General features: G+C 43.1%; 1 protein-coding gene across 1 annotated transcript in view; it reads right to left on the bottom strand.

The window, feature by feature from the left end:
• The window catches only part of trim62.1 (tripartite motif containing 62, tandem duplicate 1), an 89,025-nt gene extending 74,454 nt beyond the window's left edge, over positions 1–14,571 (bottom strand). The window contains exon 1 of the mRNA XM_072586682.1: positions 13,531–14,571. Coding sequence (XP_072442783.1) covers positions 13,531–13,935 — 405 coding nt within the window. The 5' untranslated portion in view covers positions 13,936–14,571. The remainder of the gene's footprint in view (positions 1–13,530) is intronic.
• Between the last annotated feature and the right edge of the window lie 8,364 nt (positions 14,572–22,935).

Genomic DNA, 22,935 nt, shown 5'->3' with positions numbered 1-22,935 from the left:
ATAGAATCCTTACAATGTGGAAGCTGGCCATTTGGCCCATCACATCCACACCAACGGTCCAAAGAGCATCCCACCCAGACCCACCCCACTGACCTTAGCCCTGTAATCCTACATTTTCTATGACTAATCCACCCAGCCTGCACATCCCTGGACAATGTGGGGCTATTTAGCATGGCCAAACCACCTGACCTGCACATCATTGGCCTGTGGGAGGAAACTGGAGCTCCCATAGGAAACTCACAGAGAATGTGCAAACGCCACACAGAGTCACCCAAGGGTGGAATTGAACCTGGGTCCCTGGCGCTGTGAGGCAGCAGTGCTAACCACTGGTCACATACAGATTTAAATATTGAAGCCCTAGTACTGATCCCATGGCAGACCATAGATTACATTTTACTGACCCAAAAGTGACCAGCTATGTCCTTCAACTGCTTCCTATTAGCTAACTGCTCTGTTATCGGTGACAGTATACTATCCCTCCACCATGAGCAAGAATAGGAATTAACTCTGCTGCAATGCTCAAAATAATAGAAGGCCGTGCTGCTGACTGCTGCCTACAGGCAGATACTTGAAGGAAATGGTGAAGAACCTCATCAATGTCTTGCACCAGACAATGGTAGTCTCTGATGAGACAGAAGCTAACCATCTCCACTTGTTACTCAAAGGGATTACCATCTCCTGCTTTTAACATCCTGCTGGTCACCATTAACTGGACCAGCCATATAAATATTGTGGCTACAAAACCAGGTCAGAGGCTGGGAATTCTTTAATGGGTTACTCACCTTCTGACTCCACCATCTACAAGTCACAAGTCAGGAGTGTGATGTACTAGTTTGGTGAGTACAGCTCCAACAATCCTCAAGAAGCCCAACACCATCTAGGGACAAAGTAGCCCTCTTGATTGGCACCACATTCAAACATTCACTTCTTCCACCACCATCAGGGGTGGCAACAAGATGCACAGCAGCAATTTGCCAAGTTTCCTTTGATAGCAGCTTCAAAATCTACCACCTCTAATGTGCAGAAGGATCCCAGATACATGGGAACACTACCATCTACATGTTCCCCATGAACCACACAGCATCCTGACCTATAACTTTATCACCGCTCCTTCACTGTTGCTGTGTCAATGCGACAATAAAAATCTAAATCTAAACTCCCCCCCTCTAACAACACTTGGATATACCAATACTATATGGATGGTAGAGACTTGAGAAAGTTGCTCATCACTATCCTTCAAGGGCAATTAGGAATGGGCAACAAAAAGATCTTGACAATGCAGTCACATTCCATTAACCAAAAAAAGAACCTGCACCTGAGTAACAACCTGAATTTTCTACTGAATCTGCCTACTGACCCCAGTTTCCTGATTACTGGTGGCTTGGGCCAGAGTTGTGGCTAGCTTCAAACATTTACACTGCCTCCAGTACCCCTTGCAAGTGGGTTTTCTCCATATACAAGCAGAGAATGCATACCAAGCATCCATTCTTGAATTCAGTGGTCTTTCTTACAGGCCCATTTTACATTTGTAGATGGCACTAACCCCCACCAGGGTCCCTCTGTCCTCAAGACTCCAAGCAGAATCCCATTCCTTCTGGGAATAATGTCAGCTGTAACATTCATAAGTGGTCAGTATTGATGGGGATAGGGAAACAAAACAAAAAAAAATAGAGAGAGAAGGTAAATTGAAATGAGGATGATACCAATAAAAGGTTTTAGGGGAAAAAGGAGGGGAGAAACTGAGGAAGTTACTTTGGATAGGATTAGACGCAGAAGGTGATCAGAGACTGGTTTTATAGGAATGATGTGTGGAGGGAGGGGAAGACCATGGTAAATTAGGATTGAAGGTTGTGAAGGGTACAATTTGGAGTTGAAGCGCAAAAGAATAGAGCAGAGACTGGCAGACTGACAGTGTGTCTGTGAGCTGGATTGAAGCAGTCAACATGTCAGAGAAACATTGAGGTAACCTTTAAAGAAATTATACTGTACAGAAAACCCAAATGCATTCAAGATATAAATCTAAGAAAAACAAGCACAGAGTACATCTTTTTGAAATCGATCATAAAAATTTGATATGAAGCAGAGGGAAAAACTTGCAATTTAAAAAACAGACTCCCTAGTCCTGAGAGCAATTTTGCACCGAATCCTTGACTAACTTTATTATAGAGCACTGTGCTCTTCTTTATGTAGTACATAGACTTCTATGCATTTGTTTAATAACTTAATTGGATAATGATTATACTGACCAGGCTGCTTACAATGCTAAGATAAAGACTGTTACTGCAGCTTTTTGAGGTTTCCAGCTTTTGTATGGTCACAGTTGCTGGAATCCTCATGCAATGCTGGTAACCTCAATGCTCTTATTATACCATCCAGATCCACCATGTGACCTATAATTAATGAAGAATCAAACTCACCACTGGACCAGTTTGTTGTCCAGCTACCAATACACTGCTGGGAACTAAACATAACGCTTCAGCCACTCTTAATACTCTAATCATCAGCTCAGGTTAATTCTCACTGTCAGCAGCAGACCTGCAATCATCAGTGCTGCACATCAAAATGAGCTCTCCTAATGCAAATGTGGTTCAATGTGATGCAGTTACAATCTGACTGCCATGACTTCTTGGCCACTGTTGCCTTTGCAGCTTTGTCAAATCCTCCTCCTCTGCCATAGCAATTCACAGACCTCTGAACCATTTGTTGTTTCTCCCATTTCGATTATCATTGCTTTCTTTGCTCCTACACTAACATCGCTCATTTAATCATCTCCTGTCCTGCACTTAATCAAAGACTCTGTCGTTTTTTTTTTATTTCCCTGCTTCTGCTCTTCATACGCTGTTCACTTGTGACATCCTCCTTTCCAGACAAAACATAGAGCGCCACACTCTCTGCTCGGATCTCCAGCATCTACGCTCCTCACCTTGCTCCTGTACGAAAGGTGCACTGTCGATAGATAGATAGATAGATAGATAGATAGACAGATAGACAGACAGACAGACAGACCAGCACTAATCGAAGTGAGTGTTGAATAGGCAATGTCCTACACTTGAACTGTCCAGAGGTTTCTTTCATTTGCTGTTTCAAGCAGCTGTATTATCTATAATTGCACAGCCTTCACACTTTATTGAATTCCTAGTGAGTGATCTTTGCCTAGAAGGTCTCACCATATGCTACAGCAAATTTTGGAGAACGCAGAGTAAAAACACCTCGGGTTTTTGACTTTCGTCCCATCTCTTTCAGCCTGACATCATTCACACTCAGAGGAGACAGACCAGGCCAACTTTTGCACACAGGCAAGTCTTGGTTGAATTGCTCTCTGCAGTTCCATTTCTTCCCTGAATTACATTACCTCACATCAATTACAGTGGAGGTGTAGCCCCCAGTGGAAGAATTAAATTGAATTGAATTAAATTAGCTTCATTGCCTCATATACTCAAATGAGTGCAGTGAAAAGTTTACAAGTTGCTAAGGAGGTGGATTCTCAAACACAAACACCCAGTCAAATGGTAACTGGAAAGGTAGCTGGCCAAATTGTTCCTTCAGATTTACTCTCTTCTGCTAGTGTATAGGCTCCACAGTAAACTCGCTAGCCCCTCACATTCATGTCATTCTTCAGCGCCAGTCTGGATGCAAATTTACACTCATCACAAGCGTTACTACCTCTGATCCGGTCCTCATCCATCCCGCAGGTTATAAAAAGGATTCACTTTATAAATCTTGACAAGACAGAATGACAATGGGCAGCACAGTGGCTCAGTGGTTAGCACTGCTGCCTCACAGTGCCAGGGGTCTGGGTTTGATTTCAGCCTAGGGTGACAGTGTGGAGTTTGCACATTCTCCCCGTGTCTGCATGGGTTTCTTCCAGGAGCTCCGGTTTCCTCTGTCAGTTCAAAGATGCTAAATTGCCCTGTAATGTGCAGGCTAGGTGGATTAGCCATGGGAAAAGTAAGGTTACAGGGATAGGGTAGCAGGGTCAGTCTGAGGTGCTCTTCAGAGTGGACTGGATGGGCTGAATGAATCCCTGCACTGCGGGAGCAGACCAATGAATAACGATGTCCCAAAAGCCCTCAATGCCCAATATCTCGCCAGCACTCAACATGCATAAAGCCATGAGGGTGGGATGTCAGAGGACAGAAAACAAAGTCCACACCCCTGCCCCTGGACCCCAAATCACAAGTCTGTACTGCCCTCAAGGAGGAGACAAAAACCCAGTAGAATCAAATCCTTCCTTCAGAAAATAGCATTTCAACAGCAGTTTGCTTAACCATTCGCCCACACTGGTGAATGCCCCTCATTTAGTAATTTAATACTTGGAGCACTGTATCCAACACTGAGCACACACAGGGAATGCCTGCTTGAGTGTGAGAGACAAGGCCCTAATTTAAAATCGCTGGGTTGCAAAAGAAGCCATTATTTCACTCAAGCTGCACAATCATGGTTTATGGATGTCAGCTGGCTCCCTCAGTTTTAATTACTGCTTTTATTCTAAGCCACACTCTTTGCAAAATATGGTAACAGACAGTGGCAGTTGTTCCCTCAGCATTGCAGCTGAGTTTTGCAATTAATTTTTAATTTATCTAACAAGGGTATTGCATTTTGAGAAAAATAGAAGTCCCTTTCGCTACAGAAGACACAGGAATTCTCCAGAATAGGAGAGAGACATTCGACCTAAGACACCTGGCTCATTTTCATGAGTCTATTCATGTTATTGGCCAATAATTCAGCGCAATTGTGAGGGAGGATTGTGATGTCAGAGGTCCCATCGTTTCGACGATGTCTAGTTTGCCCAATATTAGTTGATGCAAAATATGGTTTTTAAATGAAAACAGGACATTCTCACAGGTTGACATTCAATACTGTAAAAAAAACCCGTAAGACCATAAAATATAGAAGCAGAATGAGGCTGTTTGGCCCATTGAGTCTGCTTCACCACACAGGTCATGCTTCCCTCTCCTGCCCTTGCTGCTACTGCATTTACATAGAGAATCGGTGAGTTAATTTGACTGGACGATGAGTGGGTGTTCTGAATAAAGGTAAAGTCACTATAGAACACAGGGCTGCTCTCCCGTGAGAGTGAGAAACAGTGGTAGCTGAGGATCACCATACTTCAGGCAAGGGGAGAGGTTCAGAAGGAGAGTTCCTCATGGTAATCGCAGCCAGTACAGGAATTGAACCCATGCTGTTAGCATCATTCTACACTAGGTCAGCTGTCCAGCTAACCAATGTAAACCAACAGCATGAGGTCGATTTCTGTTCTGGCTGATGGCAGGTTACCTTCTGATTTGCCCAACCCACTGTCTGACAGAGGAGACAGACAGACAGACACACACACACACAGGGTCCCTCATTGATTAGGACTCATTATCCACCTTCCTACATTAGACCCAAATAACTCCTAAAAGTAGCCTATCAACTGCATGCTTCAATATACAACAGGATGCTACTAATGCAAGCTCTATCTTTCGGTGATCACCTTCTCTGCTATCCTTCAGACCCAGTTTGTGTTGAAGCTGTAGCTACTTTTAACTGGCTCCCAGTAAGTTCCCACTGACGGTCCCATTTCCTGTCTCCCCTTTTGATGCAGTAGGATTGTGCTGTGCCTTACACAGTCAATATCACTGCCATAATTCACCATATGGCCCCTTGGCAGAGGTAATAAAACAACTATGGGTCACTGTGGAAACATTTCCACAAGAAAAATTCAGTGGCATCAGGAGAGAAGCAGAGAAAATTAGAAATAAATAATTAGGAGGGGGGAAAATAAAGAGAGAGAGACTGGGGAATATCCTGTTCTGTCAGCTCTCCCAGATTGGTGCACAAGAACGAACAAGGGTGCATTCCAAAATGCCTGCTGTTTTCATAAGTGACTGTGCAGGATGAAGCACAGCTTTTGCAAATAAGAAAAGTTAAACAAACACAATCTTGCTGAGCCGACCAGTTCTCCCCCTCCTTCCCTCCCACATTTCTTCCAGATCCTGTGGCCTTGCTAGAGCTTTGGTAGAGCAGACTGGCAAAAGCATGAGATATTCTGCACCAAATCAACTCTGCTAAAAGTCACCATAAACATCTTCATTTTAAAAAAAAAAGACAGTATTTTTATTAATTGTTAAAATAAAGCTCCTGATGTAACCCTGAACCACAGTTTCCAGGATTCTTCCCTCAACAGCTCAGCAGTACACAGGAAGAGTCCACCAACAGCAATGATTTGTTAATCCATTCTCCATGATCTTGTTCAAGGGATGAACACAAGACAGGACAAAGGAAATTTCTCCCAGCTCCATAAACAGTACCAGTAGATCCTTAATATTCCCTTTACATGGCAATCAGAGTCTCTTTTTAGCATTTCACCTAAAGAACACTTTTTCCATCAATGCATCACACCCTCCAAATGACACTGCAATGGAAGCAAGATTACATGCTCAAATCCTAAAAATGAAGCTTAACCCAAAAACATTGTTTTGCCTACCTGTAATAGGCAATCATGTTGCAAAATATTTTTAAAGCACTTTGAGGCAGTGGAGCTAGGTTTTAGGAAGAAAATTTCTTTTAAAGTGATTTTAATCTACAGAGGGAAACAGTTACTTTAGTTACAGGGGTCGAGTAATTAAAAAGAACAAATGAGAAAAAAAAAGTTTATGGCTTTCTAAAAGAAATTATAGGCTTCACCCTCCATTCCTAATAAATTTAACAAAAAGGGTATTGAAACTGTCATGTAGCACTGACAATAAAACACGTCAAGACTTTTGTTAATAGAAGCACTGTATATCATCAGGATAGCTCAGAAGCACCCTCCAGTAACAGCTGGGATCAATCCACAATCACAGACCAAGTACATCAACATCTCAACACTATTTTGGTTTGAAAACACACACTCCTTCGATATATGTTCTTCCTGTGGATTTTGAATTAAAACAAAATTACAAACAGGGGAAGCGGATGAATTTGTCAGTTCTGGGACAGGTGCGCTGAAGTGGCATTTCACAGAGAGGGAGAGGGACTGTCTCGCCCATTATCATCCCTTTTCTTCTCCTCAATATGTTGGGTCTCAGTGCATCTGGAACCAGAACCCAAAGTCTTGGTGCAAATGGTACTGTCCATATGATTGCAGTCCTGTAGATCTCAAGAGGACACCACACCAATGTCCTGGTCAAAACATCCATTCAGGCATACCATCCATAAAGATTACGAGATACAGATTACCAGATAAAGGTGCCATTAGAATTTTGACATTTGCTAAAATGTTATGAGAATTAAATCAAATAGTCAGGCCTTGGTGCAGTATTGCATTCTACATTTCCCCTTGGAACCCAGTCACTCCCAAATACCCTACCAAGTAGTGAGGCAGCTTAACTGTTTACCCACCGTATTTCAATGGAAAGCCTTTCTGCATTTCAGCCCAAGCAATGGAGATGGGCAACAGCCTGATTAGCCTTGACTGAATGCACTTTGTTTGTAGTCATAAGACCAGAGTAAATAAGCATTTGTTTATCATAGAGTTATTTGCAGCATGGGCATAATAGTAATGCTGGAAACGTAGCAGTTAATTTGTACTCAGCTCACTTCCAAAAAAATGAAATATTCAAGAGATAATCTGTTTTAGGGTTTTTGATTTCAGCAATAAATATTGACTAGGAGATGAAGGATAACTTTCTTGCTTATCTTTATAATGGCACCATATGATCTTTTCTAACTACCTGACAGCAGATGGTTGCAGCTGAAAACCAACCAAATCCACTCCTGGTGTCCAGTGCTCACAGCCAAGAGAAATTGATTTGATGCAGTATCAGCCGGTCATAAATGAGCAGATTTGAACTTGTCTCCATGGGTGCTGGTACATGCATCCAGCCTTTCTGTAATGAGCAGGCAGACAGTCTCATCAGCTAAGTAGAAGAGGACTGAATGATAGACATAGTAATAATGAGAATCTACACTTAGGATGTTTCACCATAAGTGGTTAGCCATTTAGGACTCACTGGTTGCAATTCTCTCACCTTAAGCCTATGGATGTCCTACCATTATGTATGATCGAGGACAAGATCAATGAGATTTTGGACTTGGGGAAATCGGGTAAGAAAATGGAAGATATCTTTGAATGGTGGAACAAGCTTGAGGGGTTGTCTGTAGTATTGCTCACTGCAAGCTGGAGGGCTTTCTTTAAAAAATATATAATGGCTAGAGAATTATAAATATTAGTTCAATGGCATTTTGCTAAAGTACAGCCGCATCTCAAGTAAACTGTCCCATTAAAGTCATCAATTTGAATATGAGCCAGATTTCAATTGGAAGCCAGTGATCAGCTTTGCTTTCTCAACTGGCATATTTTACTCAAATAAAGAAGCGACAACAGTTGGGATTTCAGAAAGTCCTGTGTCAAGTGTGGATATCTCGAGTGGAAAAATAGACAGGAGGGGAGTGTCCCTTCCTCAGATGGAGGATCGGAGTCATGTTAACTCTTGAAAAAGACTGCAAGCCAAGCTAAAGATCAGCACTTTTTTTTTTAAAATTGGGGGCAGATCAAACAAGTGATATGGAAGTGGGCAAAAGACACCTGAACTACACAATAAATTTGCCCAGCTTGTCGGTGGTTTTTCCTGCTTTACTTTTATTTCAGAGGAGAGTTGTGGGGGAAAAGGTTACTCTTGACATTAAATCATAAAGACATTTGAGATGTATGCCCATTAATCTCATCACTTTTTATCTGGCATCCCAATCTCTGAAGAAGAGTTTCACCTGAAAATGTCAACTTCACCTGATGCAGCCTGGCTTGCTGTGATCTTCCAGCCTCCTGCCCGTCTATTTTGGATTCCAGCATCTGCAATTTTTTTGTCTCACCCCAATCTCTCTTACCCTCAGACCTTTGCTACTGCAAAAACAGAAGCATTCACCTCTGTGGTGAAATATTATTGTTGAGGATTCATCAGCGATGATTCATGGCCATCATTCTGACCACCAGAATTCTGATAGTTGCAGTGCAAAGGGTGGATCTTCAGAGCTATCCGAGCTTCTGTAAATGCACAATTTTATTAGAAGCAATTCAGAATGTAGCAAGATTACACAACTTGTGGATAAGGTTAATCACTCATTAGTACAGCAGTGCCCCAAATGTATCACAAACACCAGCATCTTGCTAGTTCTCTTCAACCATTCAGAAAAGTCCAGTGAGTAGATGTGGCAGAAGTCTACATTTTGCAATTGTGTCCAGTCATGACTCCTTGAAGATTTTGGCCCCAGCATACAAGTGAAGGCATTACCTTTGCAGCAAAAGTGCCTTCTCAGTCTAGCAAATAAGCTAGTTCAAATTGCCATATCATCCCAAAACAGATTTTTAACTTGAGACTCTTCATGGTGAGAACACCCCAGCATTATCAGCATTAAGATGGAACATAAGCTAGACAAACAACAGAGCTTGGGTACAAATAGTCTGCTTATAATCAGTGCTTCTGTAAAACAGAAGATGGATTGAGGCAGCCAACTGTCAACTCTACTGATATGCTCAAATGGTCAATGGATTTTGCCAAACCCATCACTATCTGTGGAATTGTGAATTTTGGTTAAGACATTGACCATATCAGTAGGGTTGACAGTTGGCCGCAAAGTGAACCACTGAATGGCTGACATCTATTCAAGTTTTGAGGCATGACCCATGAATGTACATGTTGGTCCCCATACATATAATATGTAGCTTCAAGCACACGTACCATGATGCAGGCCCGAGTGGCAATCCTAATTTGGTCATCAGGAGAATTCTTTGCATACTCAGGATTATCCAGCAAATATTGTCCAAAAAGTGGACATTCCACCTCCTGATCAATAACCACAGCTCCATTTGTTGGAAAGCAAGGAATCAGGCTTATAATTAAAATGTCCCACTGCCATATGATCTACTAGCACTCATTATTTAGGCTGGCATAATGGACTATTGGATATACAGTTCACACTTCAGTAACTGAACAAGTTAGGGCCTTTAAACAATGAAGTTGAAAAACACATATGCTAAGCAATAATAAAGGAACTGCATTTATCTGATGGACAGTACAACAAAAGTTCAGATTTTACATAGCCTACAGAACAAAAAAAAAAGATGCTCAGACTGGGGAGGATGGTGTTAAAGCTTGCACTCCCCATGGTACAGTAAGCATAGATGAGCCTGGTGGTCATTTGCTGTTCTATTCAAATGAGCTTTAGTAAACTGGGAGAGATGTATCACAGCTGAAAAGTGTGTTGCTGGAAAAGTGCAGCAGGTCAGGCAGCATCCAAGGGGCAGGAGAATCGACGTTTCGGGCATAAGCCCTTCTTCAGGGCTTCCTGAAGAAGGGCTTATGCCCGAAACGTCGATTCTCCTGCCCCTTGGATGCTGCCTGATCTGCTGCGCTTTTCCAGCAACACATTTTTCAGCTGTGATCTCCAGCATCTGCAGTCCTCACTTTCTCCCAGAGATGTATCACAGTCTAAGCAAGCAACAGTCTGACACACTCACAGCATCATACCTTACACACAATGTCCCATCATCAGAATGGTGAATGGATCAGTTCTCCTATGTTAACCATCTGGAGGTAGGCAAAGGCACACATTGTACTCTGGCTGTAAGGACGTCAGTGTCCATCAAAGTGGCTCAGCAACACCACTATAGGTGTGGGCTACGGAGCTATTCAGAGGATAGGAATCCTGCATGAGTTTGCTGCCTCTCACCTCCCCAAAACCTGAAAACCATCCTAAAGGTATAAGTCAGGAGGGCAATGGAGTATAGCCCATTTGCCTGAATAAGTGCAGCTCCAACAATGCTTAAGTAGTCTAGGACAAAGCAGCTCACTTGATTGACACCATATTCACACAGTCCAGTGACAGTGTCAATTGTGCCACCTACATGCTCTATAGCAGAAATCAGCCAAAAACCAGAGACAGAACCTTCCAAACATCTTGAAGAAGGAAAGCAGCAGATACATGGGAACATGTAACCTACTGGCAGAGATTCTCACAACTGGACTGCAGTGGTTCCTGAAGGCAGCTCACCACCACCTCCTTCTCAGGACAGCTAAGGACAGGCAATAAATGCTGGCCCAGCCAGCAATGCCAACATCACATGATGGACTAATAAAGCAAACCAAACCAGATTGGAAGAAAATGTTTAAACTACTTCATGAGTCAGTTACCAGAGTTAAGGTATTTGGCAAAAGAACCCCCAGCCCCATTATCTACAAATGCATCCTGCAGTCTGTCATAGCCTAGTTGATGTCATAGGCTGCATCTGTGTGTAAAGGGCCATTTTGAAGTGATGGATAATCCCTCCATTGGTCCCTTGTTTTAGGAAATATGAAGTGAAAATAAAATCGTACATTAAATATCATTTAGTCTTGCCCTCAGCATGTACTGACAGGCAATACATTCCACTTTACAGACAAAATAAAATTTTGATGGAGGCAGAAATATAATTGATAATTTCATCAGCCATGACCCAATCTCAATCCATTAACCACTTACTATTTTTAACCAATAGTGGGAAACAATCAGGAAATGAGTAGGAAAAGAGACTGTGTAGAACTGTACCAAGAGGCTCAGAAAGTTCCTCAGCTTCATTTCCAGTCTCTGCTGAACTACCATGACACAGAAAATAAGACCAAGAATACACCAAATAGCCCACTGAACATGTTCTGCCATGTATTACAATTATGGCTTGTCTGTAACCCAACTCCACTTTCCTGCTTGCTCTCCATATCCCTCGATTCCCGTCTAACTGAGGATTTGTCCATCCCAATGGACTCCATTATTCAATCATGGAGTATCCACAAGTTAATTTATCAGTTGTAACTTAGTGGCATTGCATTTTTGCTTTGGAGGTTGTGGATTCAATGTTCCATTCTACAGCCTGAAGTACCATGTTTGGACTAATGCTGCTCGAGTCCTGAACACTCAGAGGAGTCATCTTTTGGAGGAGACTGTAAATTGCACCTCCACCATTCTCTCAGGCACATATTGCCACACAGCGCAGTAGAGGCCAGGATGTTAAATATCTCCAAGGCAGAGATTGATATATTCTTGATCTCACAAGGAATTAAGGGCTATGGGGAGAGTGTGATGAAGTGCACTTGAAATGCCCATCAGCAGAGATTAAGTGGTGGAGTGGATTTGATGGGCTGAATGGCCTTACTTCCACTCCTATGTAAGGCATCTCATGGCATTCAGTCAAAAAGAAACTAGGGCAGAGCTCCCTGGAGTCCTGGGCAATGTTTAATCCCTTGGCTAGTATCACAATAAAACAATTAGCTGCTCATTACCACAATGCTGTTTATGTGCACACATTGCCTGCCTCATTTCCTACGTGACAACCAAGACCACACTTCCAAATAGAGGTGCCTTATAAAACACTTTAAAAACGTCCTGAGGCTGTGAAAGCAGTTGAACAAATGCTGACGTGTAGCAATTGGATTCAGCTTGCCTAGACTCAGGGAAAAGACGGAACCTCCAAAAGGTCAATGGACAGTGATCCCTGATGGAGGTACCTGGATATGACCACAAGAACGAGAATGGGCTCCAGCACTTCCATTTTAAAGTCACTTCCCGACACAGTCGGTCAAGACTCAGCCTTGAAGAAAAGAAATAGAACAGCCAGCAAACCAAGGCACCAGGTAAGGATTTCTCCACCTGTGCCTCCCAGCTGCCCAAACCTGCCTCCTTCCTTCCAAAAAGCACCCTAGCAAGTTACCAGCTGAGGAGGATGGAGATTTTATTGTTAAGTTCAGAAATCAAAGCACTTTGTGAAAAATTGTGTCTCAAAGTTGGTGCAGTGTCACTATGTCAGCTAATCATCCTGCTCCACATACTGTACCTGGTCTGAAATCAGAAAATCTTCTTCCTGCCCACCCCTCCAAGGAAGGGAGGATTTGGCAAATACTTTTTTTTCTCATTAATACTCTTTCCAAGTGTTGTGAGCTGGATTCTGCAATGTTCAATTAACCCCTGGCTGGAAAGCATTTGTCTGGCAGGATATATTTAGGTTATGGTGGAGTAGTGTCCTCATCTCCCACCCTCACCACCCCCACCTACAGTTCAGAGCATCAGACTAACCGGATACTCTGTGCATTGACTGCCACATTCATCTGGAAAGACAGTTTTCCAGACTCTCTCTTCAGTTGCTGAAAATGTGTTGCTGGAAAAGCGCAGCAGGTCAGGCAGCATCCAAGGAGCAGGAGAATCGACGTTTCGGGCATAAGCCCTTCTTCAGGAATGAGGAAAGTGCGTCCAACTTCTCCTGTTCCTTGGATGCTGCCTGACCTGCTGCGTTTTTCCAGCAACACATTTTCAGCTCTGATCTCCAGCATCTGCAGTCCTCACTTTCTCCTCTCTCTTCAGTTGGCGAGGTTTCTTTTTCTTTGTTAAGTAAATATTGCACACTCAGCTGGTACAAATGTCATTTACAAACAACACGCCACTTGCATGTGACATACTGGTCTTTCTTTGGATTAGAGTCCCATTTAGATTAGTGCGCTGTCAATTATGAGGGAAGATAGCGCGCCAGTCGCAGACAGGTACCTGGATTTCTTCAAAGGATTCCTCGATGTTGGTGACATGGTGCTGTTCGTGCAGAGCAGGCTCGTCGCAAAAGAAGCACACCAGGCATTTGTCGTTCAAGCAAAACAGCTTGACTTTGTCGTGGTCCTTACAAGGGAAGGAGTTCCTCTGGGCTTGCAGGATGGCGTCCAGGGGGAAAGCGCTGTACCTCTCCACGATATTAGACAACTTAAGGCTGGGGGAGAGCAAGGGGTCTCTGAACGTCCTCCTGCACTCGGGGCAGTCCCTGGAGCTGTGGTCCTGTCTGTTCCAATGTTCAGTGATACACTTCCTACAGAAATAATGTTCACAACCAAAGCTCACGGGGTCCTGGTAGATGCTGAGGCAGATAGAGCACAGCAACTCATCTTTGAGACCGCAAGCCATAAGAGCACAAAGAGTGGCGGAGGTTCGCTCAGATCCGATTGTAAACGAGGACCTGCCGGCTCTCTCTCTCTCTCTCTCTTTCTGGCCCGCTCTGATCCCAATGTCTCTGTGCGATCCTCCTTATTGCTGATCAATTTCATTCCAGGAAGTGTTCCTGCGGCCAGCACCAAACCGCCAACCTCAGACAGAGGGGCGGCCGGCGTTTCGGGTGGTGGGGGGGGGGGGGACGAATCCACGGATTTCTTGCGATTTAGCCCCTTCAAGACATCCCTTCGCGTCAGATTGAGAAGGGAGCCCAGTCAGCTCCAATTCCCCCCAATGAAATGAGCGAAGAGTTCAGCTGCTGTGGACTTTTAAGGAGCGGGTTCCCCCTCTCCGAGGAAGTGGTTGTGCCTCGATTGTGTTATTGTGTTACATTCATGTTGCAATTCGCTACCTCCCCCCTCCCCCAAAACAAAAGGATAATGCAAATTCTTAATACCTGGTGCTGAGTGAGAATGTGAGGGGTCCCGATGGTTCGCAATGCCAGAGTTATCCCCCCGGGAAAACGGTGCAAGACCCTTTTAACTTCACCGGTTTTTCTCCTCTCGCCTCAGGAGATTAATTAAAGAAAAAGGCCGAGCCAAGAGTCTGTCCATCCTTCTGCTTCCGAAACCCCAAGGGACAGTCTTCCTGCTGGTAGGAGATTGGGAGGACTAACTTGCAGTTCGACTGTGAAGGCATCGCAGCCCGGCGCAATCAGGCAGCAAGTGTCACTGAATCTAGCATTTCACCCTGGGTCTGCATTTTACTGAAAGTATTTAATGCCAACAAAGTAGACTTAAAAGCAAGACGCTGGCAATAACAAACAAAGGTGGGGGGGTGGGGGGTAAAACCCGAAATAGCAATTATCACGTCCAATTTGACGAGGAATTACCTGATGTGATTCTAAATTTACCTCCTACAAGTTTAAATCTGATTTCTTCATTTGACGATTTAATTTGAGTTAATAGTCTCAGTTTAATATTCTCTGTTCTCGTAAGCATCTTTCACACCTACCTTGGGAACACCACCCCCTGCAAGTTCCGCCCCCAAGCTACTCGCCATCCTGACTTGGAGATATATGGCCATTCCTTCAGTGTCACTGGGTCAAAACCCTGGAATACCTTCCCTAATGGTCAAAAATCACACAACACCAGGTTATAGTCCAGTAGGTTTATTTGAAAACACTACTTTTTGCATAGCTGCTCCTTCATCGGGTATAAAATGCAGCACTCTGAAAGTTAGTGTTTTCAAATAAACCTGTTCGACTATAACCTGGTGTCATGTGATCTTTGACCTAGTCCAACATCTGCATCTCCACAGCATGGCTTCTTTAATGTTATTATGCATCTATCTACAGCACATGGACTGCAGCAGTTTGAGAAGGCAGTTCATTACCACCTTCTCATGGGCAACTAGAGACGGCCCAATAAATATTGGCCCAGCCAACAACGCCCACATTTTGGGAATGAATAAATTAAACTCTTCGGTGCTGCCATTCCAGACTGAGTAGTCCAAGTTTAGAATCACAGAGATGTACAGCATGGAAACAGACCCTTCGATCCAACCCGTCCATGCCGACCAGATATCCCAACCCAATCTCGTCCCACCTGCCAGCACCCGGTCCATATCCCTCCAAACCCTTCCTACTCATATACCCATCCAAATGTCTCTTAAATGTTACAATTGTACCAGACTCCACCACATCCTTTGGCAGTTCATTCCATACACATACCACCCTCTGCGTGAAAAAGTTGCCCCTTCGGTCTCTTTTATATCCTTCCCCTCTCACCCTAAACCTATGCCCTCTAGTTCTGGACTCCCCAACCCCAGGGAAAAGACTTTGTCTATTTATCCTATCCATGCCCCTCATAATTTTGTAAACCTCTATAAGGTCACCCCTCAGCCTTCAACGCTCCAGGGAAAACAGCCCCAGCCTGTTCAGCCTCTCCCTGTAGCTCAGATCCTCTAACCCTGGCAACATCCTTGTAAATCTTTTCCGAGCCCTTTCAAGTTTCACAATATCTTTCCGATAGGAAGGAGACCAGAATTGCACGCAATATTCCAACAGTGGCCTAACCAACATCCTGTACAGCCGCAACATGACCTCCCAACTCCTGTACTAAATACTCTGACCAATAAAGGAAAGCATACAAACGCCTTCTTCACTATCCTATCAATCTGCGTCTCCACTTTCTTACTTCTTTCATTGTAACTCAGAATGCAGAGAAAAATCTTATCACACTTGACAGTCTCCCTGGTTCCTTGCTGATCAGAAGTCGTCATGCTAGCCAATCCCACAGTCCAAAGATGTGCAGGTTAGGTGAATTGGCCATGCTAGTGTTCAGGAGTGTGTAGATTAGGTGCATTAGTCAGGGGTACATTTTATTTAGATTGGATTAAATTCCCTACAGTAAGGAAACAGGCCCTTCGGCCCAACAAGTTCACACCGACCCTCTAAAGAGTAACCCACCCAGACCCATTACCCTCCCCCTCCCCTATATTTACCCCTGACTAGTGCACCTAACATTTAGCATGGCCAATTCACCTGACTGCACATCTTTGGACTGTGGGAGGAAACTGGAGCACCCAGAGGAAACCCATGCAGACACAGGAAGAATGTATAAATTCCACACAGACAGTTGCCCAAGGCTGGAATCAAACCCAGGTCCCTGGCAGTGTGAAAGAGCAGCGCTAATCACTGAGCCTAATGTGTGCCACTAGAGTAGGTGTATAAGTCTGGGTGGGTTACTCTTCGGAGGGTTGGTATGGACTTATTGGACCGAAGAGCCTGTTTCCACACTGTAGGGGTTCTAAAAAAAATTGTGTCCAGGCACACTGGCTCAGCTGATTAATATTTTATTTCAATATTTTCATGCTCCATTGTTTGGCAGTTGCTGATTGATGTTCAACAAAAAAGGATGAGGGTTGGATAGTGCAATTTTGTTGTGGAACCTCATGACCTTTCTTATCTAGAAGGCACATTTTATAAGCTGTAAACCTTAATTAGTTGGCCCAACAGGATTCCTTGCCATAGAAAGCGATAAATATTTTTCTAGCTTATAGCAGACAATAAACTATAGCAGACAATAAACAATCAGGAAGCCTGTGTTGCTTTGGTAACATGCACATGCCTGTTGTCGTCCGAAACTATGGATAGGGTAAATACAGAAAGGATGTTCCCAATGGCTGGGAATCCAGAACCAAAGGGTTACAGACCAAAGGTACAGGGTTTGCCATTTAAAACTGGGTTAAGGAGAAAGTAAAAACAATGACTGCAGATGCTGAAAACCAAATACTGGATTAGTGGTGCTGGAAGAGCACAGCAGTTCAGGCAGCATCCAACGAGCAGTGAAATCGATGTTTTGGGCAAATAATTCCTGATGAAGGGCTTTTGCCCGAAACGTCGATTTCACTGCTTGTTGGATGCTGCCTGAACTGCTGTGCTCTTCCAGCACCACTAATCCAGTATTAAGGAGAAAGTGATGACCCTGTGAATTCTCTGTCACAGAAAGTAATTGAGGCCAAACCATTGAATGATTTCAAGAAGGAGTTAAATATAGTTCTTAGGGCTGAAGGGATCAATGGGTGTGGGCAGAGAGGGGGGACAGTGTACTGAGTTGCATGATCAGCCAAGATCATATTGAATGGGAAGAGACAGTGTTCCCTTTTCTCTTCCTTCACCAAACATTTTCAAGTTGGTGTGGGACAGATATGAATAAATGTTTCCCCACAATATGCATAAAACATAAATTGGTCAACTGTGGGTGTGAAGTATATATATTGTGATGCATAATGCTGTTGGATGGAGCAATTTGTCTTTTCCTGTCCGTTATTTTTCGTGTGACCATGTGTAACATTCAAGGGTCAGATATTGCATAATCTAAATGCAAAGTGAATTTCCTCAGCTCATCCCAAACAAATCATCTTAAAAGGCCTTAGCTACTGTACAATTTTGCACAATCTTCACTCTTGTAATGTTGCTGAATGGAAACACTAGATTAGGGTCAAATTCATTTTAATCATTCAAGGGATGTATATGTTACTGGCCAGGCCAATACTTATTCTCCATCTCTAATTGTTCTGATGAAGGTGATGGTGAGTTGTCTTCATGAACTGCTGCAGTCATTGACATGTAATGGCAAATTATGGGCATTTTTCATGCTGTAGGTCTGTAGTCATGAGAAACTGCACTGTGGGTACAGGACACACACACAAAATGACCCCACCGCCCATAGCTGAACGTTTTAACTCCCCCCTCCCTTTCTCCCAAACACATGCAGATCCTGGGCCTCGTCCATCACCAAACTCTTGCCACTTGATGACTGGAGGAAGAATGCCTCATTTTCCAGTTTAGGACACTCCAACCACATGGGCTCAATGTGAATTTCACCAGTTTCCTCATTTCCCCTCCTCTCACTTTATCTCAGATCCAACCTTCCAACTCAGCACTGCTCTCTTGAACTCTCCTACCTGTCTGCTCCACCCTCATCTCTGACCTATCACCTTCACCTCCACCATCATCTAACTATCGCATTCCACCTTCCCCCCACAGTCCAGCCCCCTCCCATTTATTTCTCAGCTCCCTTGGTTGACAAGCCTCAATCCTGATGAAGGGCTTATGCTTGAAACGTTGATTCTCCTGCTCCTTGGATGCTGCCTGACTGGCTGTGATTTTCCAGCACCACTCTCTTGACCCCGTATAGTTATACCAGTTAGGCTGCAGCAGTTCTACATGGCAGATCACCACCATCTTGTCAAGGCCAATTAGACGCAGGAAAAGAATATTTGCCTTACAAGTGATACTCACATCAATTAATGTTTACAAAATGTCCACTTGTGAAAGTCAAATTAGTTTATTTTAGGAAGAATATTGCTTGCTACTCTACGTATCTCTAACTCTTTACATTAATCATCAAAGCTATTGCATTTCAGACATAACTCATTGCTGAGTATTAATATTTCATAAATAATCCTAGTCAGTCCACCTCCCCAGACAAGTCAGCAAAGTAGCATGACTGGGAGGTGAAGTTGCCAGAGTGGTCTTTGCTGGATTGCTCTGGGATTCTCAAAAGATTGAGTGAAATGACTTTCTCATGACAGTAGACATTATGACTCAGTGATAAAGTGAGAAAGAACTGGGAATAGCTTTGGACTGGTTTCTGTAAAAACTCCAATTCTGTGAAGTATGAATATAATGTATAAATACATCATTGGCTGTGTTACAAAATAAAGAGCAATGATGGAGGGTTGGTTTTGGAAATGAAAGCCTGTGCCACAGGGATCGGTGCTGGTATCCTCACTAATTGTTATGTACATTAACTACTCGGATTTTTGTTATGCATATTAATGACTCGGATGTGAATGTAGAAGTTATAATTAATAAGTTTGCAGATAACACAAAGCTCTGTGGTGTTGTTGATAGTGAGGAGGATGTTCTCAGACTACGGTCTGATGTTGATCAGCTGGTAAACTGAGCAGAGCAGTGGCAGATAGAATTTAATCCCAATAACTGTGAAGTGATTAATTTTGGGAGGTCCAGTAAGGAAACGATATACACAATGAATGGTACATTCCTAATGAGTACAGAAGAACAAAGGGACTTTGGTGTACAAGTCAATAGATCTGTGAAGGTGTCAGCACAGGTAGACAGGGTGGTGAAGAAGGTGCATAGGATGTTTGCCATCATTAGCTGGGGTTTAGAATATAGGGGCAAGGACATTTTATTCCAATTTTATAAAGCATTAGGCCACAGCTGGAATACTGTGTACAATTCTGGTCGCCACACTATTGGAAGGGCATGATTGTACTGGAGAGTGTGCAGAGGAGACTCACCAGGATGTTGCCTGAGATGAAAAGTCTCAGTTATGAGGAAAGACTGGATAGGCTAAGTTTGCTTTCCTTGGAGCAGAGGAGGCTCAGGGAGTTAGACAGAAATATGAGAGGCATAGACAGAGTCAATCGAGAGAATCTCTTCCCCAAAGCAAACATGTCGAAGACTAGATTGCATAAGTTTAAGGTGAGGTGCAAGTGCTTTAGAGAAGATCTGAGAAATTTTCTTTCAACCAGAGGATGGTGCGAATGTGCTGCCTGAGAGGATGGTGGAGGCAAGTACTATCAGAACATTTAAGAAGCATCTGGAGGAGTACTTAAAATGCCAGGGCATATTAGACCATGAACAAGTGCAGGTAAATGGGCATAGTGTAGTTTGGTGCTTATTGTTGGCATAGACACGGTGGGCCCAAGAGGCTGTTTCTGTGCTATATGATTCTATGAGTCTGTTCTGTTATTTAATATAATCATTTCTGACTAAATTATGTTTAGGTGACATGACTTGGAGGAGCCACTATTGGACTGGGATGGACAAAGTTAAAAATCACACAATGCCAGGTTATAGTCCAACAGGATTATTTGGAAGCTCTAGTTTTTGGAGCACCACTCCTTCATCAGGTGGTTGTGCAGGTTAAGATCATTCTCACAGAATCTATAGCCAAAGGAGTCCAGTGTCTTGATAGAGTAAACAATCTTAGACTAAAACTTTCACCTTTTCTAATGGGATATGCTGGTTTAGTTGAAGTTGAGTTTAGTTTGTTACAGTAAAAATCTTCAAACGTTATCTGCTGTGTGAACAGTCACTAGAAATCCAACTGTCTTTTAAATGTTATTACTGTTGATGGATATTGCACTGAAGCTTATACAAAGAGTTCAGATAAAATTATATGGTTCAAGGTTAACATTAGAACCTAAGGAACAGAAGCTAGAGAGATGCTTTGACCTGTCCAGCCCACTCCCATCTTTTGTACAATCAAACATTTAACATTAACTGCACTTTCTTGTCTGCTTCCCCCATAAAAGCTTAACTCCCTTGTCAACTGTAGGAAAAATAAAAATGTTTTAAATTAGACTTATTGCAAAATCAGATTCTGTAGAGTACCTGTAAGGATTTAAGCTTCATAAATAAAACACATTTTTGTAAGAAGCTGATGGACAAGGTCTGGCCTTGAGGAGCACAAGATAACATATCTGTGCATGTAACGCATAAATAAGACGGCTGCTGGAATAGCCCCAGGGCTTGTGTGATCTACTATTCACTTCGCTGTTAATACTTAGCTCTTTAGGAATATCTTCCATCTCGGCAATCCATTTTCAGTGCCATGGGTAGCTAGAAAATGCCATACAATTAGCTTAGCAGTTTGATTAAACCATTAAACTGGAGACACTTTGATTACTCAGTAAGTAAATGCAGTGCCAAATGTTTGAACTGTTCAGAACCATCTACAACACATTGGCCCACATTCACCACTCTGACTCGGGGTGCCAATGCTTGCACAATATTGTTGGCCTTCGTGTGGCAACATTAGAGTGGGTAAATGTCTTGATCCTTTTCAGCATCCAGTAACCTCTGCTGAATTAGCCCAGTTTGTAGGCAGCAGCAAGGCCAGGTGTGTGTATGACTGCAATGCAGTTCCTCACATTCACAATGTGAACACGCCGCCCACACTCACAAAGATAGGTTGAAACGTAGAGTCAATACTTAGCAGTCAGTACCAATTGGTAGAAGAGGGCTAAAACCTCCAGGTTTAAAGCTACAAATCCAAGTTATAAGAAGTGTCATGGTATACTGTGTCCGACAATTCTGCAAGTTAACATTAGTGCCATTCTATAATTTGGCACTGGAAGCTAGATTTCTCTGAGACAAAGAGCATCAGGACATTATTTAATGTTTTTGGATGGTTGATGTTGGGGTGACCCAACCACCCTCAGTGAGCCCCCTCCCCACTCCTAACCCACCAATGGGCCAAGTCAAAAGTGAGTTAACTGCTCCCAGTTGAAAGGAAGAGATGTGAGGCGTCACAGTGTAGTGGACCATGAGTGCAAATTGGCCATATCATTTAGTTCCAACTTCAGCTGCAGCCACTATCCCAGAAGGAAAATTTGGTACAAATACAATGGCTGTGAACATACTGATGTGCTGTTTTGAAGTATTCAAGGTGAACTAGATCAGAATGCATCATTCACAAGTCTTACTGGTTTTCCCCTTCTGCAATGACCATGCTTGGAGCCTGTCCTGGATGTGAAAGCAAAACAAGAAAGCCCCTAGGCCACCTTTACACATCATTGAGCAAACAGCACAGATGCCACTGTCTCACGTCTGGGAGCAAGAAGCATCACTGTCCTCTTAGCTCCATGACTTTCCCCAAGAAGACAAAGATTCAAACTAAAAGGCTTCTGAATCCAATCTTCCAGTGTCAATGATACCCTTCCACCGCTTGTCTTATCTTAGAAGACTTCTCCACAAAGAATAAATCATTTTGGATCATAGACACAAGTTCAGAAGAGGAACTCTGAATAGTGTGGACAAAATGACTTTACACAGAGGTATTGAACATGGAGATTGAGCTCCCTCAAGAACAGTGGACTGATCAGAATAGTGAGTGATCTTTTCCGGACATATGCTCTTGATTTTATCTTTTTTTAAAAAATTGGCCATGTGGCAGATTCATCACCAGTTTTATAATTCAGAAGTTTACTTAACTAATCTTGTACAGATTAGAAAGTACTAGCTGTAAACCTGAGTGAGTGAAATCTCAATGTATGCAATGTAGCCATCAACATAATTATGCCACAATTTACTCCAGTGCCCCAGTGTGTGAGAGAGAGGAAATCAGCCATTGTTGCTGTTTCTGGTCAGTCTTCATTCAGTCCTGTGGGGAACTGCAAATATGAGAAGCAGGTTAGATCAGAATCCAGCTTAACTGTGATCTCCCTAGCACTTTGAATAAGCTGACAACACTTATTAAACTCACAATGACAAAAGACTACTTGTGGTTGGCACTGACCACAAGACTGTACCTGAGCAAAAAAAATTGCCTTCAGAAAAAGCGTGGAAAATAAGAGGAAGAAGGATAGGTACAATAAAATTACTGACCTAAGAAGGAATTTTGATCATCTCAAAGTCCAAGTGATATGAAAGGAACA

The sequence above is a fragment of the Chiloscyllium punctatum genome, chromosome 16 (genome assembly GCF_047496795.1).
Source record: "Chiloscyllium punctatum isolate Juve2018m chromosome 16, sChiPun1.3, whole genome shotgun sequence".
Lineage (NCBI taxonomy): Eukaryota > Metazoa > Chordata > Chondrichthyes > Orectolobiformes > Hemiscylliidae > Chiloscyllium > Chiloscyllium punctatum.
The sequence above is the reverse complement of the archived record's forward strand: the minus strand, read 5'-3'. Positions and strand labels throughout refer to the sequence as shown.